Source organism: Grus americana, chromosome 3 (genome assembly GCF_028858705.1).
Source record: "Grus americana isolate bGruAme1 chromosome 3, bGruAme1.mat, whole genome shotgun sequence".
Taxonomy (NCBI): Eukaryota; Metazoa; Chordata; class Aves; order Gruiformes; family Gruidae; genus Grus; species Grus americana.
The window spans coordinates 64,792,731-64,820,273 of record NC_072854.1 but is presented as its reverse complement, the minus strand read 5'-3'; the positions used below and the strand labels follow the sequence as shown (position 1 = coordinate 64,820,273).

General features: G+C 42.2%; 1 protein-coding gene across 16 annotated transcripts in view; it reads left to right on the top strand.

Annotated features, from left to right (window-relative positions):
- The window catches only part of NHSL1 (NHS like 1), a 185,025-nt gene extending 157,836 nt beyond the window's left edge, over positions 1–27,189 (top strand). For 7 of the 16 annotated variants that reach the window (XM_054821329.1, XM_054821328.1, XM_054821335.1 and 4 more), the window contains 5 exons: positions 1,840–2,032; positions 6,937–7,068; positions 16,811–20,230; positions 20,785–20,914; positions 24,470–27,189. In XM_054821329.1, coding sequence (XP_054677304.1) covers positions 1,840–2,032; positions 6,937–7,068; positions 16,811–20,230; positions 20,785–20,914; positions 24,470–25,193 — 4,599 coding nt within the window. In that variant the 3' untranslated portion in view covers positions 25,194–27,189. Of the gene's footprint in view, positions 1–1,839; positions 2,033–6,936; positions 7,069–10,240; positions 10,497–16,810; positions 20,231–20,784; positions 20,915–21,324; positions 21,456–24,469 lie in introns of those variants that run through there. The other 9 variants (XM_054821342.1, XM_054821343.1, XM_054821331.1 and 6 more) reach the window with 7 other exon arrangements.
- The last annotated feature ends 354 nt before the right edge of the window (positions 27,190–27,543 follow it).

Genomic DNA, 27,543 nt, shown 5'->3' with positions numbered 1-27,543 from the left:
AGCTCCCACATTTCAAAAGCGTGGTTCCAAACCGCTGGATGACATTAGTAATAATTTCATTGCCTGAAATGTTTTTTTTATTATTACCTGAAGAGATTTTGCTTTTCTGTTCTTTAACTTTTTGCCTGGAAGTTGCCTTTTTTTTTTTTTTTTTAATCATTAAATAAAACGTTGGGCCCTGTCCTAAAGCATGTAGACTCAAAGCAAAATAGAATGTATAAATGGTTATTTATTTATAAACATTGGGAACTCCTCATGGTAACAGGAAGAAAATTAAGATCAGAAATGATAAACAGTGGTTGTGGCACAGTGTCTGGGCATGTCTTTTGTATAGCACTCAGCTTCAAGAGAGAACAGATCGCTTAGATTGAAAACTCATAATAATAATAATAATAATAGTTTAAAAAATCCATCTGTTTAAATAGCTGTGATGTTTCTTTCCATGACGGTGCACAGCAGTGAGGGAGTCACTCCCGGGAGAGGCAGCGATCCAGTACTGACAACCCTATTTTGGGTAGTGCTCTGCTCTGCAGAGGGAGAGAGGAATAAAGAGAAAGGGGGAGAGGGCTGTAACTCTGGTCTGGCGGTAGAGAGGGAGGTCCCAAGGCAAACACCGCTGAAGCGGAGGAGTCAGGAGGTTGCAGAGAGATCTCTGCCAAGTGCTGCAGCCCCTACACAACTCCTCTCCATGGTTTTCTTCTCTTTGTTGTTTTGCCTGGGGGCAGGAGAAGGCAGAGATTTGTTTTCCCTCCTGCTTCTGGGATTCCCGGGGGTGCCTTGCTGGCAGGAGCAGGGAGGAGGGAAGGCTGCCTCTCCCCGAGTTTGCTTGGAGCTTGTGACCACCTGCTAGAAGCCCCAGTGATGTCTTCTGCATGCCCTGAACCTGCCTGTCCTCGGGGTTTGCCCTGGTCTAGTACTGTCCTATCAGTAAAAAGCTACATTATGGCTTTCTCTGCCATTGCTGGCATGCAAACAAGGACTCTGTAATGAAAACAGATTTGGTCCCTGAAATCAAATGGCTTTTTCGGCTTATAACTTTGTCTGGTGGAAGGATTTGCACAAGCCGTTGCAACCTCTGCAACCTCTTTTTCTGGTGCAGAAAGTTTTTTGTTTCATTGGTTGGTTGGGTTTTTTTAAGTGAAACACCCATCGTGGAGGTGAAATCTCTACTTTGATAAGGAATGATGTTTAAAATGACCATTCTATGGCTACCAATATTGTTAACTGCTTCACCCCTGAAAAATGGGCAAAATGAACCCCCTTGACTGTGGCATGAGTTTCTCCAAAGCCAAAGCAAAGTTATTCTTGCTACCTCACTGATCCGTGGCTGATGATTTTGTAGAGTGCATCGGCTGGTTCTTGTACTGAGCTCTCCCAAAAATCTGTCTCTTCGTAACAGGCTTCTTGCTGAGACCTTACGCACCCTTACAACCTGGTACAGCTGGAGCAAAGCAGCGCTCAAATCACATCTGCCTCACAGGGCACCGGGAAGGGAGAGGGGCAGGGAAAGCAAACTGCGGTGCAGTGAGGGGTTAATCACTCCAGGGACGATGTCAGTGTGTAAGATAATTAGTTACTCTGCTTTGCTCTGCTCAGGACTACTCTTTCTCATTGGTATATATCCCTCAGTCCGATAAATCCAGGCGTTTTGTTGTGGGTTGGTTGGTTGTGTGTTACTTAAGTCACTCTTTGTGTAGGTCAAAGTGTGATATTTGTGAGGGTGTATTTTGCTCCACAAGCAATCGTGCTGACTGCAGCTGCAATGCCTTAGTGATACCATGGTCCTACCTTTTTTTTTTTGTAGTAAACTTACATTGTTGCATGTATTTCTGTTTCTAGTGTCCTGTCTCTTCCCCAGAGGAAGAAAAGCTTATTACCATCAAAAGGCCTAAAACTCCAGTTTCAAATGAGTTATCAGATATCAACACCCAAACCAACTGGACCAAGTCGCTCCCACTGCCAACGCCAGAAGAGAAAATGCGACAACAAGCACAGGCAGTCCAAACAGATGTGGTTCCTATTAATGTGACTGGTAGGCTTTTAATTTCAGTAATTGCATTTCACTGATGAGGGAGGGAAGGGATAACAGGGGATCTATGCAGTTGGATAGTATTTTGACACTCATATATTTGATGCATGAATTTTAAATTACTTACTGCACCTTTCTGTGAAAACTGTGTTTTGTGTTAATAGTCTGTCTCTGAACTTAAGGAGAAAACCTCAAAATCCCTTAAAATGATCATTAACGAAGATAGTCTGTACAACGTGGGCTTGACAAAGCATTAGATATTCATGAAATACAAGAAGAGGATTGATAAATAGCAGTGTTTTGCTGTGGACTGTACTAAAGATATGTAATGGAAAATCGTGTTTGCAATGCTAATGATATTTCAGGATTTTCTTCTAGGAATTTTATGTAAGGAAGGTTATCAGGCACTTCTGTATTCCAAAGACTAAATGTTGCAAAAGTCAAGAAAAAACCCTCTAGGGTCTTATTTTTATTAGCAACAAGAGGTTTAGGTGTCAAGGAGAGTAGGGTAAGAACAGCAAAAGTTAATGGGGCTACGTCTTTGAGCAAGACTCTTGATAAGACACTCCACGTATGCGACCACATTTTCTTATTATGAACTGTATATTAACTCTTCATTTTGAAAATGCTCTTTGGTTTTACAGTTGCAAAACTCCCACTCTGTGGAAGTTAAATTATGTTCAAGCCTAATGCTGAATAGATTCATTGTTGTGTGTAAATAGAATTTCTATGAAAGATTGAATTATCACTTCGATTTAATAATCCTTCTTTTTCTGCACAGTATCAAGATTGTCTGTTATTAGTTAATTCAAATAACTGACCGTTTGCCTGCCAAAACCAGGATGATACTCAATATCCAATTTATTTCAAATGCCATATGGCACACTCTGACTCCACGCTCACTCTTACAGTCAATAGCTTGCAATGTTTGGTTTTGTTTTGAAAGTAAATTAGGTGTTCTCTTTCCCTGCATGACTACCAAGAAGTTTTTCACTTAGATTTGTATAAGCTAGTATTTTAAATAGTAGTATTTAATGGTATTTAAGTATTTAAATAGTATAGGAGCAGTACTTCTGTGACAAACATCAGAGAGCTCTGAGAAATCAACAAGAAATGTCTCCTTAAATAAACAGCAGAAAATATTTGAAATAAATGGCATGAAGACAACAGAAAATTACGAACACCCCACCTCTGGAAAATTAATAGAAAGCAAATAAATGCAATGCTGAAATGTTACTAGGCCAGCTGGCATTATCTAGGGAATGTCGGATACAGGTGCAGAAGGCCAAGTTATGGGAACAACGGATAATCTGACATAATCGATAAGCTCGAGCAGGGCTTAGATACTGCGACAGCAGGAACAGGGTATACTTACAGAAAGAGTAATCTGCTGTTTGATTTAATGACCCTGCGTACTGAAAATATATGGGGGAGGTAAACAGATGGAAAGAAAAAAGAAGTGAAAGAGATCAAATAACCCTCATAGGTTTAATTCAGTGTCACTGGGAATGTTACCGTGTTTGGATAAATTGCACTTGTGACTTCAACCAGCTTAATTTTACTGGTGTAGCAAACCTTGTGTCCCCTGAATTGTTTGGTTTGCACTCAGCAAACTCAGCAGTTTTCAACTTCTCTGATTAAAACAGTGGATGTGCATATCGCACCTCACCTCTCTGGAGTGTGCTGTTGGGCATTTATTTCCTTATAAACATGGTAATTGGAAGGGATGGAAAGGGAGGGCGGTAAAGGAAGTTGCAGGATGTGGACTGGTCTCTGGGATCCACCATTTCCTTTCCCTTGGAATAATTATATTGCTACTGTAAAACAAGGCAAGCGACAGTAACAGACTACGAGCCACACACAACGCACACAAAAAAAGCTGCTGTCCTTGTTCCTCTTTAAAGTCACAATCTGCTCCCCGCCTCTGTCCTCCCACACGCCGAGTAATTTTATTTTGTGAAGTTCCTTATGTTACTGCACAAGGCAGGGAAAAAAAGGACCAAAAATTCTGTGCTGTTTGTTCAATGTGCCGTGGAACAAACCATCGCCGATTTTTGTTTTGATTTGGCTTTTTCCTTCGCTTGCTCTTTTTCTCACTCTCCCAGAAGAGAGGTCAAAAAACCTTCCATTTTATTACTCCTGGCATGAAATAAAACATTAACCTCTGAAGAGGCTGCTGGCAATTGACAGCATTTTCAGCAGTGCATTAGTAATGATTCTGCTACAATGGCCTCTCACGTGGCTGTGCAATAAATGCTCCATGAGTTCAGCTTTTGTGGCTCTTCGGTGAACAGATTGCAACTAATACAGTAGCAGTAAAAATCTGTTGGATAGCCTGAAGGTGCAGGGGCATTGCATTAGGCTGACAAGCTGCTGACTAGACATCCAGATTTGGAAGCAGTTTCAGTCTTTGGGAGTGCCTGGGCTGAGCTTATTCTGGCCTGGAAGAGGTTGGGCTGAATTTTTAGTGGTGGCCAGTCTTTGCTTTTACATATCCTGGGAGTTAAAAGATGTATAATGGTGTCTGCTCTTGTGGGTTTTCCGGAACTAACTTTCTTTACAGACGGAGGAGTCTGGTGATGGTGGAGGTGATCGGTGCCAGGCTGGATCCTGCAAAACATTTAAGCATTTGCTTGAGTCCAGCTTAACTGACTTCAGTGAGATTTAAGCACATGGTTAAATATTTTTGGTGAATCCAAGGAAACTGAGTAAACTGCATGAGGGAAAACTGCGTAAACTGTATAAGGAAAGCCTAGATGATTTGTTACAAACCTGTAACAGAAAAAGTATCCTTAAATCTGCAAAATATATTCAACATTAATATTGATATTTTCTTTTTAAAAAAACGGCAATGAAGAAGGGAGAAAAGACTGAGACATTCTTAATTTGCTTGTTGGAATTTTTTCAAGCTGCTACTTGGAAATTCTACCAATTTGCACAGTGGCTTTGAAAAAGCCTTGTGTATCAAAAGCCATTGAAGATGGATCGGTTGAGTTAGCTCTTGGGTAGCTCAGGGGAACAAGTTACTGTGGATCAGCTGACACAGTAACATTTCCCCATGGTCATCCTCTTTGTGTTGTCCAAGACTTCACGTAAAAGACTCTCTCCTTGTTTGCACCCTCTACTTACCATTTACATTTTATTCCAGGGCATTCAAAGCTGTATTTTCATTTCCTTACAACTCACTATCTCAGGCATAATTGTTGGCCTTTGACTGGATAAAGATATGTTCAGAGATGCAAAACTTTCTCCTTCAAAGTCTTTGTATTTGTTACATATTTGTGGCTAGAATTATTATTATCCTGCATGGCGGGATTACTTAATGGTCCTGACCTTGACCCTGTAAGGGTCCTAATGTCCTAATAGTGGTAATGCCCCAGACAGCGGATAGTCTGTCTCAATATTTCAGGGCTTCTACTAAACCGGTGGGATCCATAGCTCTAAATTTTATAGATCCCATGGGCTTCCTCCTCCCTTAATCTGCCCTGACTCCAATCAATCTAAAACTTGGATGAAACCGGCACTTTTTGTAGCTGGAAGGATTCGGCTTAGCATGAGTGCGGCTCATGGGAGCACAAGGCTCCAGTCAAACAGAGTCAGAGTCTTTATATTTACAATATGGTGAATGAAACTGCTATGTTTTTTCCTTGCATTTTCACAAGTCCACATGCTATACTTTAATATATGACTGTATCTTTAACTGTGTAGAGGTAATGAGGTTTTCTATGCTGTTTGCACGACACACATCCTACTGATGTGCAGTCAGCCAGGGATAATATTTATGACGTATTAGTTACTGTGCATTAATCACTTTTTAGAGGTAAATAATTTGGTCATCAATTTTCAAAAAAAGCATACAAGGCAAAAAACTTAGACATGTATATCAAGTTTTTTCTGCATTTAAGTTTTAAGTGGGTCATCTAAAGGTCATTTAGCAGTGCTTTAAAATGCTTTAACTTCTAAAAAGGGAACTTACCTGTGAGATACGGAGGGTAGTCGTTAGATTTGTAGAACTGACAGAGAATTAACTCAGCTCACAATTTATAGGTCAAGTTTTATCTTGCTACTTGTAAAATGGCCAAATTATAAACCTCTAAACAAAAGTGAATTCCTAAAGAAAAGCTGCTTAATGATAGTGGTGCTTCTGGGTCCCATTATGATACAGCACATGGTCATCATAAGGCTTTGTCTGGCAACATGCACTTACTCATACATTTTTTTCAGCTCTTGCCATTGTATATTTTTGTAATCATTTATGAAGTTTCCATTTTAAGCAGCTTCCACTCTGACTGAAAAATTTATGAGACCACAAGATCAGTTTGATCTCTGCGTGCTCCATAGTACTTATTTGTATTCATATTAAAAGATCACCCCCAGAAATGTGGTACACTTGACAGGTTCAGAGCAACTCAGAATGAAAAAGAAGCATCTCGTGTGATTTAATGATGGAGCTGTGCAAAGACGTTGTAATAGCTGTTGCCAATAGCAATGTCTGTTCCTGCATAAACCACTGTGATCCTTCGTTTTCATGAGCAGATTTGCTTTTCCTGCCCCTCATTACTTTAAAATAAAACAACAAAACCACACAAAAAAACCACAAAGGGCCAAATTAAAGCAAGGATTCTCTTCACTTGTGGAGTTAGAGCTGCTCTCACCAGATCTGAACTGGGCTCAGGAAGTCAAAATTCCTCTTAAAACCTGCAGTATGTGTAACGCATACATGTGTCTAAAGCCTTACTGTGACACTGTGCTGTATCTTCCTTCAGTGTAAACCTTCATTGTAGACCAAGCTAACATCATTTATTAATGCCTTTTTTTCCATTTCTACAACAAAACTAGTGGAAGAAAGTGCATGATGTCAGTGTGCTTGGAAGTAATGTTGCTTTGCTTGTTCTACCATGCATTAGGGGAGAATTTCGACCGCCAAGCCAGCATTCGGCGGTCTCTAATTTACACAGACACGGTGGTAAGACGGCCGAAGAAAGTCAAAAGGAGAAAGACTATTACAGGAATCCCTGACAACATACAAAAGGAGCTAGGTATGGCTCATCAGAACTGTATTCCATCCATTGTTCATTGTCACTGCCTATCATTACTCGACTAATAACATTACCAGTGCTCATGAAACCAATACAGTCTGATAGCCTGTTACAGTTCCAAATACATGTGTGCCTCCTTGCCACCTTGTGCATCTGGAAATTAGGGCCTTCTATCTGTTGACTTCCATCTGTTGAAGGGAACAGGGTATTTGGAAAATGATGTACTGGTACGATGCAAATCTGCAGGGATGTAAGTCTTCTGGTCTTTAATGCTTTTCTGGAGATTTGGTCCACTTCCCCAGCACGTTCACTGAAGTAAAACTAAAGTGGGCAGGCATTTTGGCTTGCAAATAATTACTTGGTGGAGTAAAACAACTCATGGGCACCTTCCCAAATCTGCAGAGAGTTGCATCAACAGTGAAAAACCTGTATATTTTCCAGTTCAGTTTAGATCTAATTGGCGACCCCTTAAGTATCGGTGTTATTTGACTGGAAGTAATTTACATGGGCTCATTAGCTATTGCATATATTACAAAGGAAAAATGCCTACTTGGTCACATTTATACTACCTCAGGCTGTCCTCTTTCACAGTTAGTAGCATGCATGATATTCAAAGCTGATGAAGCAGGCTGAATTTTGGCAGACCTTTCAGACACTTTTTGCAGAACACTCTGATTTAAATCTGGTCATTCTTACTTATTTTTAAAAAAGATGTTTCAGTTTTTCCCAAATGATAACTTCACAGATAAAATTATGCACCCTCTCCCTTTTTTTTATGCAGTAGAGGAAAAATGTCCTTTAAAATAGTCTGGCAGGACATAATTTTAGGTGCTTTACATGTAGAATTGTCTCATATATTGATGATTTCAGTAAGTATTGCTACCTTGCATTTTGCATCTCTTTCTTTTTTAATTATGTTTTCAATTCTTGGTTCTTTGTCTAGATTTTTCAGAAACAGAAGCAAAAATATGTAACTTGTCTGGATGGGTTTGAGATGAGCTAGAGGGCCAGGTGTAGAAAAAGCCAAGAAACGATCAAGTACATAAGGAGCAATTTGTGAGTGGAACTGTGCTCCTTGAGCATCTATAACGAAATAGTGCCCTGCCATGGGAGTCCTCTGCCTCAAGAAAGAAAATTCACTTGCCCTAACCCTGTTAGGACAGCTAAAGTTAGGGAGCTTTAAACTTCGTTACCTTTGGATCGCACATAATGATTTTATTTCTAACTGCTGCTCTGAGATTTATCCAAAGTTGTCAGGTGTCTTTGTCCATCTTTTCTTGTGGGATGGATGCTGGTTGTTGCCTGCTGTAGAGAGCTCCTCTGCATAGTGTGGGTTCCCTTCCTCCCCGTTCACTGCCTTACCACCTGGCAGGAGACACTTTCCAGACCTGGAGTCCTCCTGGAGGTCAGAATTTGAATTTATTATTTCCTGAGAGAGAATGATAAATTTATCAGCCTTTCAATAAGCTATAAGCAAGCTTGAGAGTTAAAAAAAGTAGATTTGTTCTACAAAGATCAAAGCTGGAAACAAAGCTACATAAAACATAATATTTAATTATTCTTAATAAAAGATTCCCTTCTCCTGTTTTAGGTGTCTCTGAGGGTAAATCCCTCAGATACCATGTTACAGCTGGTTTGAGGAATAACAGAGACAACCCTCATCTCTCTCGTCTGTTCAGGACAGATACTTTTTACATTTCCTTCTTCCATTCGCTTTGCTCTTTGACTAGAGCTGAGATGAAGTGCCTTGTGTTCCTTGAAAATGCACGTGCCACTTAAATGCAAAACTGATACGGGACATCACTTAAGCTGTTCATTTTCAGGGTTGTTACGGTGGTCTTGAGTGTCTGAAAATGGCACACATGCCAAGGTCATAGTTTTCGACAGAGATTATCTTTGACACATGCAGGACCTACCTCGAGGGCAGAGAGAGAAAAGCAGAACGAAACAGAGCGCTTGTTCCAAACTGTTTGTCACTTGTTGGGGTTCCCGATGCTTTTCCAAGCACGTGGATTTTGAAATGGGTGACAGCAGTACTTGGGTGGACGTGTGGAGAGTGCTTCCTGCTGGCAGGGTTTCCAAAACTTTGAGGTTACATTTATGACAGCTTCAGACAGATGTTTAGTGCTTGAAAACATTCACGGTAGTTTACCTGGTGGAATAAACTGCAAATGCAGTTGGCATCTATCTTAAAAAGAAATCTTCAGTGACTATCTTAAAAGAAGTTTGTGACTTTTGCCAATCTGTTTGCTATGGGTGACAGGTTTTATGGTCTTGATTTTGGTCTTTCATCTCTGTGCTGAGCACTTTTCATGTGGCACTGCTTGAAGGTTTTCCTTGGTTGCTATTTTAAGTTGTGGAAATTTCAGGGCTGGCAGTATCTCACCGTTGGAGCTCTCTCTGGACAGTTGCCTGGCCCACGACCGGCAGGCACGTAGGGCTTTAGCCATCTGCCCTACACTGGAAGTTGTCTGAGGAGCTTCATGTTGCTTCCGTGGTGGTTGTATGTCATCCAGACAGCAAAATGTATGCCAGGAAGACTCTGTGATGGCAGTGTCCATCCTGTTAGCATATTACTTTCCTTCACTGGAAACAAAGTGTGCTTGAAAAGGGAACAGTTATCAGTGTCTTCATCTTATAGATGGGGAAACCAGGCACGCTGCAGCGAAGTGGCTTAGCCGGAGTCACCCACCAGGCTGCTGGCAAGGCTGGGAATAAATTAAGTCTCCCTCATCCTTGTTCAGTGCTCTTTCTGCCTTTTCTCCCCTGTCACTCCCCAAATATTTCTGTAGCCGTCCCTTCCCTATTTCTCTTACACTGTCCCAAAACAAACAACGAGTTGTTTTAAAACATTCCACAGTTCATTTGATCAGAACGAGGATCCGGACTAAACTCCAAATCAAGCAATTGCATTGTGCCTATTGACATTCTCCCTGTGGTTTCAGCTGAATAAATCTCTTTGTTTCTCCCCTAAAGCATTGCTGTGAATGGCTATAATATTTACACAAAGATTAAAATCCCTTGGTACACCAAAGTTGCTGTGCACAGGCTAAATAACCAACACATACAGCAGATTCTTGTTACCTCTTGTTTATCCTTCAGAAGGAAGCAGAAACTTGAGAGAACCTCAAAGCTTCAACCAAGCTTGAACTATTTTCATTTCTTGTGAGAAAGCCTGGAAGAGCTTCTGCCAGGCCAAGCTGCTGGGGTTCTCCCCTGGCTGCTTTGGCTCCTTCGGAACAAAAAAAGACTGGACAGAAGAGAGAGCCTGCACTGATGGCTGGCCTGAGCTCAGCGGCTGTGGTACTCTCATAGAATTTAGCCAAACGCACTGAAAGGAATCATTAACTGCACCCATGAGGCATGTGCTGAAAGTGTCTTTAAACATTCCTGCTTTTGAGCGTTGTAATACTGCCGTGTTTTCACAGGTGTGTTCCAGTGATGAACCGGTCTCTCTGTGTAGCCTGGAAACTTCTGCATAAAAAGTGCTGCATAAATAGAATGCGATGTGATAGATGGGATTCTGAGACAGATCAAGAGTATGAGATGCCTGCCATTTTAGAGATGCCAGTTATTTTCGGAACAGTTACCTTCCAACAGCAAGGACCCTCTCAGTACTATTTAGCAGAGTGACACCAAAATAAGAGAAGGCGATGCATTCCTCTCTCTGCCAAACATAGCAATCAAAAAATTACTTTTGCCTACCCTCTGAATTACCTTCACTGTCTTAAAGAACATAAATATTATCTATATATTTAATGGAGTCAGTGTTGGATCAAAACTGCAGAAGGGGCAAGAAACTTTCCGATGATGTTTTACTTCAAGTTTCTGTGCTATCTCAGTTTCTCTGCTCTGCCTTGCCATTACCCATCGCCTCTAGCTGCCTTCTTCAGATGGTACCTTATATGCAAACTGGTATTCTCCCCTCGGGCAGGATGATGATTCTCAAACAGAAGATTGGTAGAGATGAGCAGCTCTCTGGGAGAACCTGTCCCAGGCCCTGCTTATTTCTTGGCTCTTGGTTATCTTCAGCCTCCTTCACATGTTCCGACTCTCTAGACAGAAATAAAGGCAGCAAAATGCCTTCACGTGCCATGGTCTCTTCTCTGTGTCAGTGCTTTAGGGTCTGGCTCAGACTGATTTTCTTTTTGTGAAGGTACCACGTTGTCTGGTTGTGACCTTTTCTCCAGAGCTCTGCCCTGGTGCAGTCCCAGGCACTGACAGGACAGTTTCTGGTGTCCAGAACTCCCTGTCTTGCAGGAGGAGCAGGTCCCAGACTTTGTTATCGGTTCCACCACAGGCAGTGCAGTTCATCTTCCAAGTAAACACATCTCACCAAACAGGGGAGAGGAAACCATCTTCAAGTTTTCCAGCTTTTTATTTCTTCCTCTTCTGCCAGGCATTTTGCTTTTCTTCAACAGAAAGTTTGTGTCCTCTTTTGGCTTTAAAAAAGTCTTGTAATTTTATGCTTTGCATGTACGTTCCTTGAATTATTTAATCACCTTCTGGGTCTCTGATATTTTTTCCCCCATCTACTTTTCTCCCCTAATAAAAGGATTCAGAGGGTCAGAATCACCTCATAGGCTTTTCTTCAGCTTAGTCCCTGCCTCCCATTTTCAGTAACTCACAATGGGTGGTCAGTTATGGGACTTCCTGTAAGTCATCAGGATGGATATGACTGACCCCTGGACAGTCACTTGCTGTCTTGTGGCACAGCTCAGACCCCCTGTTGGTACCAGCCCGTGTCCCAGGTGTCACTCGGGACTCTTGAAGCTTCTCCTTTGAAATGCCTTAGAGGGAACCATTCCATCTCAGCAACATGAGGGGGGCATTTGTGTCCTTCTGATCTCTGGGAACTCAGCTGTTCTATTGAAGACTCCTCTTAATTGATATTCTTTTCCAATTAGTCCTTTCCGCGCTGGCAGTCGTTCAAGTTATAGGTCTCACAGGTAAGAAGAGTCACAGATATCCAGTGGTCCTATAGAAATACATGCAAATACCCAGCTGTTCAAGCCAAGTAATTCTGCATCCTGCTTCAGGTTGCAAATTTAACAATCTTTTTCAGAGTTATTGTGCCTTTTAACTAATAGTGGTTTTAGAGCTGTATTTTCTCAACATTGCCTGTATTCAGCACTATTCATCTAGAGATCAGGGTGTAACAAAGTATGTATCATCTACGTTTTGATAATGAGGGGTAAAAGACAGCAATACCAGGAATATAATCTTTACCAGAGGCTGGATGTTTGGTTAGTGAAATGAACAGAACCAAGAAAACTTAAATGCTCTATATTTTCATCAAAATTCGCCCTTTCATGTTGGCAGTGATATATGCAAGGATTCAGGATATTTTTTAGCTGGCAGTACTGAAAAGTATTGCAGGATCCTCTGCAATATTTTTCTCCCCTCTGAGACATTACAGATGCTTCATGGAGCACAGTGAAAATTCCTTAAAATTACCCTAAGCTCAGCGTACTTGTCTGTTTCTTGTTGAGTGTTGATTAAAAATCATTTGGTATGCAAGTACTGCGGTAAAATAGATGAAGAGTCTCTGGGGTTTTCTGTAAGGCTGGAAGTTGTGGTGCCTGCACAGTGACTTGGCCAGGTCAGCAGGTTTGGAGGAGCATTGCTAGGTGGGGCAAGAGGAGAAGATGAAAGCAACAAATCTTAGGAATGTGCCTGTAGCACAAGAGACAAGTGCTTATAGTAGGAACGAGTCGTCAGAAGTATTTTGGGAAGAGAGAGATTACTTCTATATACTAGTTGAAAAAAGCATGTTCTTTGTGATCTCAACACATAATACTTTTTATCCTCTCAAATCCTGTTTTCTATGCTTATTTCAATGCAGAGGTCCTTTCTGATGATTCTCTGCAGCAAGCTGCTGGCGCCACCAGATCACCCAGAGTCACAGGGAGACAGAGAGTCTTCTGGTAGCTAATACCTGGCCCTAGGGATTACAGGCAGACACTTTCTTTTTTCCATCAAATTTGCAATCAGTCTCAGTCCCTGTCATCTCTAATGGACAACACCAGTAACTACCAGAGTCAGGGAGAACTGGTGTAACCTGTATCGCACCTAGCTTGGATCAAGCACTTTGAACCTCTTCTCTGCGCTTCCATGTGAGAGTTGTTAAATATGTTCCATGTTTCGCTTGTTCCAGATAGTGGGTGTTCTTTACTTGCTGCTGGAGTCTACACTGAACGTGTGCATTAGAGAAGAGCCTTTGCCCTAAGAGATATTTTCAGCATAGCAAGAAGTAGGGTAATAAAGAAGAAAGGAGTGTAGAGACAGGTCTCCTGTGGTGGACGTAGCACTGGCTGCAGGGCTACTGGACACAGGATAATATAAAATGCAGACAAGATGATCATTAATTACTTTCTGCAAGATTTATTGCTGCTGCCTGCTCAGACATCACCCCCGCAACTAGATGGACTTGCGGGTGGTATTCTTTAAAACCTCTGATTCAGTTCCAGAATTTTGGTGTTGCAGAAATCTTGCCATTTCTGACTGCTTTTTGTTTAATAGAGGTTTGCTGAGAAACATAGCATTTTCAGTGTAATAGTCAATTAAAGATTTGAGCTGTCCCTTAGAATTGGATTGTTCATCTTCTAGCTGCAGTACCAACAAAGGCGGTTTGATTTTAAGGATTTTTGAAAACCCTTGCTTTTCAGTGTTACTCTGGAAGCGAGTGAGGATTTTACTGTGCATTTGTAAATTGCAAACCAAATACTCCTCGCTACCCTTCTCTGAATTCCACCAAAATCTTAAACCCCTCAACATTTTAAGAGAATACCTGAGTCTTAAAAGTTCCTTTGGTTGCTTTTTGGAACCACTTTCCCTGCAGATTTCTGTTGTCCCTCTTCAGGAAACTGAACTGTAAGAAGAGCAATTGCTGTATTATAAAGGGCAAGTAAAACCTCACAGCTTTGCATGAGATTGTGAATACATGTAAAGCCAAAACCAAAGCTGAAGGAATTTCAGAATATGCTGCATTTCTACAAAAAATATTTAAAACCTCAAAGTTGTGTTCTTGTAATAGTAACAGCTGTGAACAGACCCTTCCCTGATCGTATCCCTTATAACGATTGAAGGATGTAGTCGTGTAGTTTATACTTCGGAGACCGGGCTGCCTTGCCCCCTCTGAACCCTGTATTTATTTGGGCTCTGAACCATTCTGACTACAAGAGACCTCGCGCTGGTGCAAAGACCTGCCCTGACGGGCTTCCCTGCAGCATCGAGGTTGTAAAGCTCTACTGCTGCTGAGTCAATTTGTGCCGTTTCCGTGAGCATATTAGACTGGACCCTAAATGATATCTATTCTAGTAACAAACACAGGGTTAGCAGCGATGCTCAACAGCGTCCTGCAGTTGTTCATGCTGCCCTCTCGTTAGTGTGCTCCTCCGGCACTGCGCTGGGCTGGGCCAGACAGCAGTCTCCCAGGCTCGCTCTGGGCGTGGGTGCCAGGGGACGGGGCAGGAGCTGCTCCCCCCAGGCATTTTGGTACAGTCACCCTTGGCCTTTTTTACTTAGTAGCATAGATATAGCACTGAGGTTTAATTTTGTATTTCAGACATCACTGTGCATTTGCAATAAACCGTATGTCCCAATGATGCGTTCTAACCTTCCTGGGTTTGGAAGGAGGAAAGGGGAGGTTACAAAGTCCAGCGTTGTCCCGCTTTGCCTTCCTTAGCAGTAACATTTTAAACAAGCATAAACTGTCCGTGTGCATTATGCTGCTTGTGGAGTGCATTTAGCTTCCTTTGTGAATACAGATGTATTGCATACTGAAATGAGGTGCGCTCAGCCACAGGTCAGTATGTGACAGTAGTAGATACTTGCTGTAGTGCTGCCAGCTTCGTTCTCCACAAGGCCCATCCTCAGTCTCATGTGTGTGTGCGCGTGTGTGTGTGTACATTTCACAGTGGCAGAAAGAAGAAAAACACCCCATCTCTCTGGTTGCTTCTATAATTTAGTACACAGATTTTTATTACTGGCTATTTTTAATTGGCTAACAGTTATCATCAGTGATATCACAGTTCCAGAAACATTCGGAATGTCTACTTCAATGTTTTTCTCTCTCTTATCCAAAGGGGGCCATCGATTCTATAGAAAAAATACACATGGAAAGCAAAATTAAATTATTTTTCTTACTGTACAGTGCTTAATAACTGTATACAGAATATGTAAATACCTCTCTTGGTTGGCTGCAGTAGTCCATCTGTTCTGACAGTATCTCATATTAGATTATCCAAGATGTTTGCCAGCATCCGAGTATCTAGCTTTGCTGCAAACCTCTACCAGAAGCAAAAAGAGGCTACATTTTCTTGAGAGCAAGAGAATCTACACAAAGCAAATTAAATGGGCTTCAAGCTGCTGAAAGACTGCTTATGTGCCTGGGGAGAAGAAGTAAACAATCTTTTTGTGTGTGCTGCTTTCACTGTAGCCTTTTCAGAGCCCTCTTTTCCTTATCCTAAATGCCTCTTTTGCCTGCCCAGAATAAGGATAATTAGATGTCCTTTAAGTGGCATTTAATGCTGCATGATAAGAATACCTATCCTCCTGATCCAGTTCCATATAGTAAATATGAAAGGAGAACGGTCGTATCAGGCATGCTACTTCATTGCTCCTGAGACTAGCTTTAAGGCGGAGACTTGAAATAACCAATTTTCCCCCGCAGTGACATATGCAGCATCTTTACAGGCATCTCCAGCAGCACGCCTGCCTCTCGTGTCTGCTATTTATATTGTACTGCAAGTGAACTGAAAAGCAACAGCCTTATGCAGACTAATTTTAAAGCAGTGCTCTGGTTTGTGGTTTTAGAAGGCAGCTATCAATAAAAATGTAAATTTAAAAGAACCCTAGAATCCTTTCTACTGACCAAGTAATAACTATATTTTGAACTAAAACTGTTTTTCCATTGTCCTCAAAGTTTGTTTTTAATGCCAGTATATGACTATTACTTCATTAACAAAAAGTACAGTTATTTTCTATTTCCTGATGGTTCTGAGGATGAGATGACCATCAGTACTAGCTGTTTCTTTTCCCCACTTCTTGGAGTTTTCCTTTATGATAAATAGAAAGTAGTCATATGGAGAAATGTTATCTAATGGTTTTCTTTGCAGTGTTGGATAATGTCTTTGTATAAATGCTGTTAGAGCATATGTATTATTTGTGGTAAAACAATGCATGTTTCAATGTGTTAGCTTCCTTTCAGACGAACTGCAAGACTTGGAGAGCTATCCATGTCTCCTGAAATTTTTTTTCTGAAGTGTAATGCTTTTAAAAAGCAGATCTGATTATTCACATTAGTCTCCACATTTCCTTCCCCTTTTCTTTATTGCATGATGCATTAGCATGGAAACACACTTCACGTTTCTCAGGCTTTTGTCTGTTCCTGCTGCTTTGCCTACTAGAAGTCAAACAGTGCTACTTGGTTTCTGACATAACTGATTACTATGGAAATTATTACCATGTCATAAACAGAGGATTTCATGTGTTGAATATGCGGCAGGAACACAGACAATTCTGTAAGCAGAAGGTTCCTGGTAATAAGGCACAAGGGAAGAGAAATGCAGAAAACACATGATGCCTGTGCAAACTCCATTGTTGCAGATTCTTTTTCAGAAGGCATAACCTTCAAGAGCATGGGGATCAAGCAGTTTGCTGGGGTTTTTTGGTTTTAAATGAGTAAGAAAATAAATGTGCATTTGTGCTTCAAGGAATAATTATTTTATTTTGACTCCAGCAGTTGGCACTGGCCAAAGTGATTTCCGAGGGCATTCGATGTATGTCCCAGATCACTGTTCCACGCTAGGGAGACTAGACAGCTATCGCTCTGCTATGCAGCGCTCTGAAACCAAGGACACCAGCTGCCAGACGGAGGAAGTTAAAGTTGTGCCCCCTTCAATGAGAAGAATACGAGCGCAGAAAGGACAAGGCATCGCAGCCCAGATGTCTCAGTTCTCCAGCTCATCTGGAAACATGTCAGTGATGAGTGATTCTGCTGCAATTATATTTGCTTCTCGCCAAAATAGTGACATAGGTTTTCACAGCTTGCCTCGGGCTGGTGTGAGAGTGTCTCTGCAGTCCCTAGAGCAGACACAGAGCATCTCTAGGCAGACAGAAGACATCGCTGGCACTTTACCCCACCAGATAAGTAAAATGGAAGTGGGTGATAGTGTTGTGCATCTGAGGAATAATTCCATGACAGGGACCCTGTCGAGGCCAAAGTCTCAAGAGGTGAGAAGCTATGATAGCGAAAAGTCCGCAAGCCCAGCGTGTGTGGTCTCTCCTCATGCCACCTACTCAACGAGCATCATACCCAACGCAACACTGTCATCCTCTTCAGAAGTTATCGTTATTCACACTGCCCAGAGTGTTGGATCATCGGACAGTAAAATTACCAGCTCCGCTGCCTACCCGAAGCCAAGAGACAATCCTGTTACCAGCAGTGCAGTAAGTGGGAAAGAAGATCACCATTCATCAAGTGGTAACTGGAGCGAGAGCAGCTCCACACGTCACTCTCAGACTTCAGATACCATCCCATCTAATACTGTCATGATGCTTTCTCTCGGTGACTCTGCTGTCTCTCTTAGCACTCCTGGAAACGCGGAGGCTGGGTCTCAGAGCATGAGCTACAGCTGTAGGAACAATCTTGCTTTACCAAACCCTTCCCAGGACAGCGATGGTAGGAGTGAATCTAGCTATTCAGGGGAACGAGCACAAGCAGCAGTGAACAGCACAGAGCATTGGTTGTACAAGTCTGCAGAAAACAGTGAGACTCCCTCACGCAAGGTGGTTTGTACCACACCAGGCTGTGCCACTCCTGGTAGCAACCAGAGCAGCAGCAGCCTGGAGAGGACTTCGGTCAGGGACAATTCTACTTCTCTGTATTCTGTGGACCACGATGGTTATTACAGTGCCATGCATATGGACTCCGGACTGAAGTCAGACATGCCATGCAATAGTAGTAATGGTATTGGGAACCCCAGAGACAGTGTGATAAATGTCTTTGAAGGAAAGGAGAAGAAACATCAGGATGACCAGACAGGTCAAGGTGACAAATCCCTTGCAAGAAACATCTCTCTGAAAAAGGCAAAGAAGCCGCCTTTGCCGCCATCCAGAACAGACTCCCTCAGAAGGATGCCCAAGAAAAAAGCCCAGTCCAATGGACAGGTACTTGATGAAACCCTCATTGCCACTCTCCAGCATTCTCTGCAGTTGAATCTCAAGTGCAAAAATGGCAGCTCCCCTTCCCAGAGCCCCTGTAGTGATTATGAGGATCCCTGGGTGCTGCGCTCCCGCAGCCAAAGCTCGGTCAGTGCAAGCAGCAGCATGATGTCCACCACTGCTCCAAACCTGTACTCCATCTGCACAGTCACTCCCTCTCAGAGTGAAACAAGTAGCATCAAGTCGGAGTACGCTGACCAGTGGGGTTACTACAGCGACTATGCCGCAGTGGCAGACGACCAGGTAAAATCCCCAGTGACCCATTCTGCCAGTACATCATCTGCTCTCAGCGATTACAGCATCAGCCACTTCAGTGACGGCTCAAGGGCTTCTGTGCCACAAGTGCCCAGTGGACTGGCCAAACCAAAGAGCACTTCTCCGGAGAAATCCCACCGAGTCACATCGCCATCGAGTGGGTACTCCAGCCAGTCCAATACACCCACTGCGCTTACTCCAGTGCCTGTAGTTTTAAAATCTGCATCATCAGGAAATGGGAAATCCAAGCTGAAGCCTAAAGTGCCTGAAAGGAAATCCTCTCTTCTGTCTTCAGTGTCCATGTCTTCATCTTCCACTTCTCTTTCTTCAAATACATCTACTGAAGGGAGTGTGAGTGTGAAAAAATTGGACCCCACCCTGAGCTCTCCTCTGGATTTTGGTGCACCTCCTCCACCACCTCCTCTTCCAACACCTCCGCATTGCCCCGACCTTTCTCCTCCCCCTCCTCCTCCTCCAGCAGAAGTCACGGATATGTCACCATTGCCAGCCTCTCCCATATTTCCCCCTCCTCCGCCAGAAGCTGATGTAAATTCTTCCTTTGCCCAGACTGTCCCATGGTTTCCCCAAGAAGCCTCCATCAGTTCGTTCTCTTCCCCTGTTCCTCCTCCTCCTACTTGCCCCTTAGCCGTCCCGCCACCAGCACCACCTCTTGATCCCAAACTAACAAAAGGTGCAACAATATGCCCTCAGTATTCTTTTAAGAAACGTAACCAGGAAGATTCTTGCTACAGTCCAGTGAAACAGCCATTCAACAAGCAAGATGCATCAAGACCTGTGATGCCCTTAGTAACTACCAAAGCGTTGCAAATGGTGCAGCTGAGGTCTGTGAAAAAAATGACAGAAGGTGAACCGTCACCTGAATCTGCTTCTGAAACCACCTCTCAGGAAAAAGGTACTGTAAATTCATCATCACAGTCTTCCCTAAAGCCATCTCTCTCACTAAGACTCAGTAACAGCTTAGGAGAAGAGGAAATGAAAACTCAAGGCACTTCATTTAATAACTCAGTTCAAACACTAGCTCGGGGTTCTCCTCTCATTCTTTCCGATAATGTACCTGCGCTTGACAGCGATCAAAAGCCTGCAAGTGCAGTAGGGCTAAACAAGTCTTTCGAAGCTGATGCGCTGGGGACAGCTACTGAAGACACACTTGAGTCTTCAGTGCAGAGCGAAGACCTCCATTCTGGTATGTCACTTCAGGGGTCACCAGCATCTCCCGACAAGGCTCAGGTTGTATTGCCAAGCAAGAAACCGCCTCCTATTTCAAAGAAACCCAAACTGTTCCTTGTTGTACCACCTCCACAGTTAGATCCTACCGTGGAGAAAATAGCTGAAGTGAGCGATACTGTCAGAAGCACATCAAGCCCAACTAAGAGAGACGCTGTGCTTGCACACTGCGAGGAGGCGAGAAATTGTCTTACAGATGGACTCAGTTCTAGCGAGATGGACTCTGGCAGCCTGGTTCCTGAGGGAGGAGCTGCCGGATTCACCTTCTCTGAGACAGCGGGAGCTAATGCCTTTGTGGTACAGCCTGCTGCATCACCAGTTCAAGAAGAACCCAGGCAGGAGGAGCAGTCCGCTTTTGATGAAGGAAGCAGTTCGGGCAGCAGCCAAGACAGCGGCAGTAACGCTGACGGGCACCTATCTCAGGAGAACGAAAGCGGTGAGTCTCTTTTCTCTGACTCTTCTTCAGATGCAGCGGTAGCTATTTTAAAGAAGCTAGGGAGTGAGAATAGCAATCCTAGCATTCAGGTGGGCTTCTGAGGAGAAAAGAGCCTCTTGTGATAGTTAGAACTAAAAGCCTAAAGAAAGTTGGAGGGATCAGATTAATACTTTATGAGATTTCTTATAATTCCTTTCTGACTTCTCATCATTGCAGACATGGAAAGAAAATGATACTTTATTTAACTGTGCTAGGACTAAAACATGCTATGAAAACATGGATAGCTTTGTTCATTTTGATTTTGCATCTTAGTGGAAGCCACACAAATTTTCCTTCAGTGTTGTTCTCCGCCTGTGTGTGCGAGCAAGCACAGGCATTTCGTGCACTGCAGTTTCCTAAGCAAGCATCGTTCTGAAATCACAATAACGACAACGGTGCACTCACTCAGTCTCCCAGATGCTTTGCCTTAGAGGCAGTGAGGGCTGGTTTCAGGATTATATGCCTGTTGGGTTCCCGCAACGGACTGACAGTAATTGTTCATTCTCTTTGCATAGTGGAGGTGTTTGAATCGGATACAGCAAATAGTTTGTTCCTGCCGAGCAATAGTTATGGGGAAGAGACGGACGGAGTGGCAACACCAGCAAGACCAAGGACTACTGAGGATCTTTTTGCAGCCATTCACAGGTACTGCAGAAATTGCCCTTCCCATACTGTCAGGTCTGGTAGTTCTCTCAAAAATTAATTTAACCTTGTTTTACTAAAACACCCAATTACAACAGTTATTGCTGTAACAGAAAGCACACATTTATCAACTTTCTACTAAGGCTATATATGAAAAAGATAAGGAAAAACCCTTTTGTTTTATTGTTTTACAAATATGTTTTAATCCGTTCTGAACTAAAAGCTACCAGATTAAATCAATGTAGATTATATTATAAATATCCTGCCCCTTAAAATATCAAGTTACGTCTAGTATTTACTGTACTGTTCTCAATCTGCCATATTAACTCTACTGTTGCTTTTTCTGTGTATCTTTTTGTTTTCATTCTCGTTCTTCATCTCTTTTTACTCTCTTCGCTGCTTATATGGTGCAGTTTGGGACAGAGGCTCAACGCTAATGCTTCATGGCAAGCGTGGCTGAAACTGGCAAGTAACACAACATGTCAGTCATATGGCAAAACATATGGCAAACGCTGGATTATAGTTTGCCATAATCCAGCCTGAGGTCGGGTGTTTTGTGTCAAACTGGTTCATGAACGAAATGTGCAATACTGGCTCTATTATTAATGACATTATTCATTTCCCTTAAAAACAAAAATCATCTGGAATAGGCAATTAGATTTTTGTGCTGTTCACATTAGGTTGTCAAAAAAAGAAAAGAAAAAAAAGCTTAAAACCACGAAATGAAACGTGTGCACCATTTAAACAGTACACACAGAAGACCGTTACCACTCTCTGAACTACTGAGCTTGCTTTTAGACTAGAATCGATGTAGTGGTAGTGCCATCTTGTGGCTTTGCCTTTTACTTCAAAACGTAGAGGGGCCGTCTCTTTTAACCTGTCACAGAAAGCGCTTGGCAGCATCTGTATAGGTTTATCTAGGCGACTTGTCAGTCTGCGCATCTCTGCGTGAGTTCTGCATCAGGAGTACTGCGGGACGGAGAAAGCCTGTGTGAGAACATGGCTGGGAGCTGGGAGACTGCAGCGCTTGGGATGCAAATGCTATTTTTTTTTCATTTTTGAAACAATTCTGTTTCAGATGTTACAAAAATTACATGCATATGATACTGACTTTTTATAACTTACAGTTACCCCTTAGGACTTGGTCTGTAGGAGCTGTTCTAAAAATGGTCTGTTGCATTCATGTTGCATGGCGCTCACTAGGACTGCGACAAATCTGTTTTTAGAATGAAATATTCTGGCCAGTAGCCTTTCTCTGTTATGTATGCAGATAGAGAGTGGATCTCTGTGTGTATGCACATACATGTAATTCATGAGTTTATGGGGAAATGGACAATGGAACTGGATGTGACATAGTTAAAACTGCTTGACACATTTGTTTTTAAGACCTTGCTTTTGCTGGCTTTAGACTCGAACCACTATCTTCCTTGGTTGTTAATTAATAAAAACCGTTTTGTTTTTCCCCCCACTATTTCTAAAAGGTGTTGTTTCAGTGATTGGCATTCTTGAATATGTGCTTTGGGGTAAGACGAGAAATTTAGTGGTATGTGCGCTAAGGACAGGAAGAACAATCTAAGTTTAAGTCACAGTTTTGTTTGAATGTATACCCTATCTCTGTCTGAAAAGCCACCAAAACCAAATTTGGTTCTTAATTTTAAGTTTCTGTCATAATTCATACATGCCGAGGAAAGCTGGTTAGACGCTGACAGCAAACTGACTGCTCTGCACTGCATTCACAGTCTTCCTGAATTCCTTCAAGCCAGGATAACTAAGTCTTTCCCTGCAGATCTTTGCAATTGAATTTTGCTTTCTGTTTATTTGGAATTTCATTTGGGTTTTGGCAGCAGTACAACCCCAGCATTGCAGTGTTTAAAGATACCCATAGGCGGCCAAAACCTTAATAAAGGGAAATCTTTTCCCTGTAACCGTTGCACACACATGCTCGCGTACAGACTCGCAGAGCATCCAAGCACCAAATTCGCTTGCTGCCTAAGGTACTCACACACAGTTAAATCTAGACAAGGTTCATACGTTTGCCACTACTGAAGTCATCATTTTATCCATATGCTATCTTCCGGTGTCCATTCATCCTCAGGCTGAATGGATGTCAGTATCACATTCTTCATCCAGAAAGGCAGGTGGAGGCGGCAGCAGCTGAAAATAACAGCTGTTCCAGCTGCCTGCTTGGGGTATCATCACTGATATGTGCATAAACTTCACCGCTTAAGAGAGACAGAATCATTCCAAAGCCTTGGCAGAATTTATGGCGGTGTCTGTTGCTGCCACCTACTCAGCTGATGGATCCTGCTACTTTGTTTTCTAGGGTTTTTTATTATCAGTAGGCTGCAATGCATGAAGACATTTGAGCTTGCCTTGGCAAAATCTCAAGGCCTTTGAGAAAGTACAGCTAAAGTACGTTAAGTAGAAACCTGATTTACCAGGGGAACGATCTGTAGTGAACACATGCTTGATAAAAACTAATACGGAATTATAGCATGATAATCTTGTATTTGTAACAAGTCTACTGACTTGTTTTAAACTTTTGCCAAAATAGCATATGTGAAATTAGCCTTTATACAATCTTTTTGAATTAATTCTTGCTTAGCCTGCAAAGAAGCAAAGCAGCTTTGCTACAGATACCAGGCATGTAAAACATTTATTTCTTTAAGATTTCTAATAATCTGAAAATGGGGAATAGAAGTCCAGTTTCCACTTATTCCCAGTTCCATGATTGTTTCTTAATTTTGTTTTTGTTATCCCTGCACTTTATATTTAAATTAAAAAACACTCCTCCCTTTCATTTGGAAAGTTAACTTTCATATTGGGAAGTTGGTCTCTCCTTCATTTAGTCAAAGAGTTGCAATGACAGAGCACCAACAGAATTGTGAATTTTGTCTGTGCATCTTAAGAGAAGCTGGAAAACTCACGTTATCACTGTTCATTTAATGTTTGGGTTGGGGAGGGCATTTTTTTTTTAATTATTTAATCCAGAGCCGTTACATATGTGGCTCCCTTTACTCCATCCTAACTTCAGCAGCAGTGCATTGCAATATCCTTTTCTAAAGGCAAGTGCACTAAACTACACTTCTAATTCTCCACAGAGCATCAAATGAAATAGTATAATAAAACAAAAGAAAACAAACATGCTCTAGATGACATATTTTTAATCAAGTCCTCAACCTAACAGACAAATGGCATTGAGTTTAATCTTTATTAATGCATTAGTCTTAGCAGTTGAATACTTACTTCAGAAAACCCGATTCACTAAATTTGCTAAAGTGTTTTGAACATCAGTATTGCCACTTTTAGAAGTTTCATTGTTCCCAGATTTGCAGAAAAAGAACAATAAACTTAGCTTATACCTCCAATACCTGCATTAATGCCTATACAGTTTTGATGGTGTTCTTACTCATGCTTTAGATTTAGATTACTTCTCCCTTATCCCTCTCTCTGCTTTAGCTTTATTCATTGTCATCCCTGTAAGCTGAGTTTAATTAGGGGAGGTAAAAAGTTTCATTTTGTGTTTGGTCCTCTTTTTTTGTTGTTTTTCAAACTCAGATCCAAAAGGAAAGTCCTTGGCCGTAAAGATTCTGAAGACGACCGTACCCGCAACCATTCTCCATCACCCCCCGTAACTCCCACTGGTGCTTCCCCAACCTTAGCTACCCTCAAACAAGCTGGATCGATTCAGAGAAGCGTTCGCAAGAGCAGCACCAGCAACGACAACTTCAAAGCCCTGCTGCTGAAGAAAGGGAGCCGCTGCGACACCAGTTCCCGCATGTCCGCAGCAGAGATGTTGAAGAACACAGACCCGCGGTTCCACCGGCCAAAGACGGATGCCTCCCCTGACCTTCCCGACAGCCCTGCCAGCTGCTCGCCCAGCAAGAGCAAACGGGCCCAGGAAGAGTGGGCCAAGAGCGAGGGCCTGATGCCAAGGAGCATGTCCTTCTCTGGCACCAGGTATGGCCGGTCACGAACGCCCCCCTCTGCTGCCAGCAGCAAGTACAACGTCCGCAACCGCATCCAGAGCAGCCCCATGACCGTCATTAGTGAAGGAGATGGGGAAGTGGTGGAACAGTCAGAGGTCAGGGTCCGAAGGACTTTGGAAGAGCAGCAAGAGAGGCAGCTCGATATGTTTAACAGTGATGAAATGGACATGAATGACTTTCCATATGCTGAGGAGGCAGGCTGCAAGGAGACCTTGGATCCAACCCATCTAGACTTAATGACTCAACCAGGTACTTCAAGGAAATATCTGAGCCCTTCAGTTGAAGAAAGTTAAAAGGCAGTGACAAAAGGCGTTGGATATTAGTCTAGAAAATGACAGAGGACTAGATTCCAGAGGAGAGCCCAGACCAGGACAAGTTTACTTTGCTGAGCATTTATTCCATGAACTGCATGTGTGTGTTTAAATGCTAAAGCAATGCTAGTTCTGCATGGTTGGGTTGGGGTGGGGAGGACTTGCTTTGAATGAGTGGTCTGTGGCTTAAAGAAAGTTAACAGTTGAATTTTTTGTGTAAAGCCTTAGAAGTCCTCTTGGGGGAGGGGAGGGGGGAATTTTTCTCAGAGCCTGTAGGGGTGTGAAGTTTTTCTTTTTCTTGAGACTGCAATTGTGCAAGGAAAATTTAGGAAGAAGCCTGAAAAAGAGGAATGGGAAGGCTCCTGTGGTACAAGCTGGACATCTGCTTCAAAAGCATTGTAGTGGTCAGCGTAGTGCATTCGTTAAGCAGAGAGAGGCAGGATGAGACACATTCACCTATGAGAAGGTAGTAGGGTTGGTGCTGAGGTTATGACTGGGGTATGCCCCAGTGTTCGATGAAGCGTGTCCTGCTAAAGCAATTACGTCACCAGGTTATGAATTGGTCCAGGGTACTTTTTTTTTTTCCTGAGGGAAAATGAAATACGTAGTTAACGTGGAAAAGGGAGCCAAGTTTTCTAACACACTACTAGCTGCTATGCAGCCACACGCGTACGCTTGGTGAAATACTCATTTCCAAGTGAATTGCTTCCTTGACTAGAGTATTCCCTTAGAGAACTGGAACAACTGGATGTGTGCGGAGGATTCGAGCAGACAGCAGAAGAGTGGGAGAGAAGTTAAGCGGTGTACTGCCAGAGCGAGGAAGGGTTACGTTTCTGAATTGGAAAGCAAAATTTGCCTTTGAGAACTTGCACTACAGAGCTGTAGGTGGAGCCTGTCTTTCAAAACTGAAACTTGGGAGTTGTGTTTTGCCAGAAGTCTTTCTTCCATTTGTCAAAATGGGAAGATTATTACTTTTCATCACTTGAAATACAGATACTTGCTAACTTTTGGTTACCAAAGAATAAGTTACAGTTACTTTCCTTTTTGATTTGCCTGCAGTATTTCTCTCTTTTTTAACCTTCATAATTTAGTGAGGTTCGTCTTTATTGTATATTTTACAGATAATAAAAACATTTAACAGTTTTCCAATTGTAAAGAAGACCATTAATTAAAACTGAAATATTGGCTGGAGTTTTTGGTTCTTAGTAGGAATTTTGCATCATTTGATGGCGTGCGCAGTTTTTGTATTGTTTGTAAATATTGAAAGTTGTTAAAATATCTTTTGATCTCCCTACCGTAGAATTTATACATTTTTAGATTGCTTTCAAGAAGAAAAAGCACTCTTTGTAGATTATTTATTTTAGAGAAATATGCTTGTAATCTCTTTCTTCAATCCTTTACTTGTTAGTAATGTAAATTTCAGGGGCCTTTGTTTAACTCTTCCCTTCACAAGAGGGGAATAGTGATGAAAATGCTGTGACTTTGCTTCAATAAAGAAAAAGGCTGCCAGTTGCCATATTGTCTTTTGAGTTGATTACAATCTCCTTCAAAAGATGTGTCCCGCAGTGTATGGCAGCCAACTGAATGCCATAAACCGTGCATCCAGCTACTAATCTCCAGTTTTCATTCACTGTAGAGGCAACTAAAGCATACTTACATATCCATCCCATTTTGGCATCTCAATGCTGAGACTAAAAAACCTGAAATAATCCTAAGCTTTTTGCAGTATCATTTGTGAGTGTTTCTACTGCTTCTCTCTTACTTGCAACCTGTCCCAGAAAACTAAAATTCTTGGAGAACCAGATTATAAGCAGTGTGAGTGAGAAGTGAAGTGGAGAAGGTGAATCCAGCTGCGCTCACTGGAATGAAGGTGGGATTAAGTGGTGCACAGCAAACTTTCTACCATTTTTGCATGCTAAATATATTTAAAGAACTATTGGATTTTTTTAATTAAATGAAAATGTAATTGGATAAAGTAGATTGTTTCAGATATTATTAATACTGATCCGAACTGCATAGTGTTGCAAGGAAACAGTGCAAAACATTCTGCAACTGCTGAACATCTCACGAGTGTTGCTGTGGTGTTTTTCCCAGAGCCGATCACATGGAACACAGAGCGCTGCATCCTTTTCACAGCAGGTGCTGTCCCTGTCGAAGCTAGGCGTAAATGCTAACTCGTCCTCATGCCACCATCCTGACAGGAAGCTACTCGGGCTTCGTTTTATTGTTTACAAATGGGGAAATCATCTAAGTGACAGATTGCAGCATTGGAGAAAATTATAGTTCTGGTGTCTGCAACTTCTGCAGTCCTTTGCAGCATTTTGCATGAGGT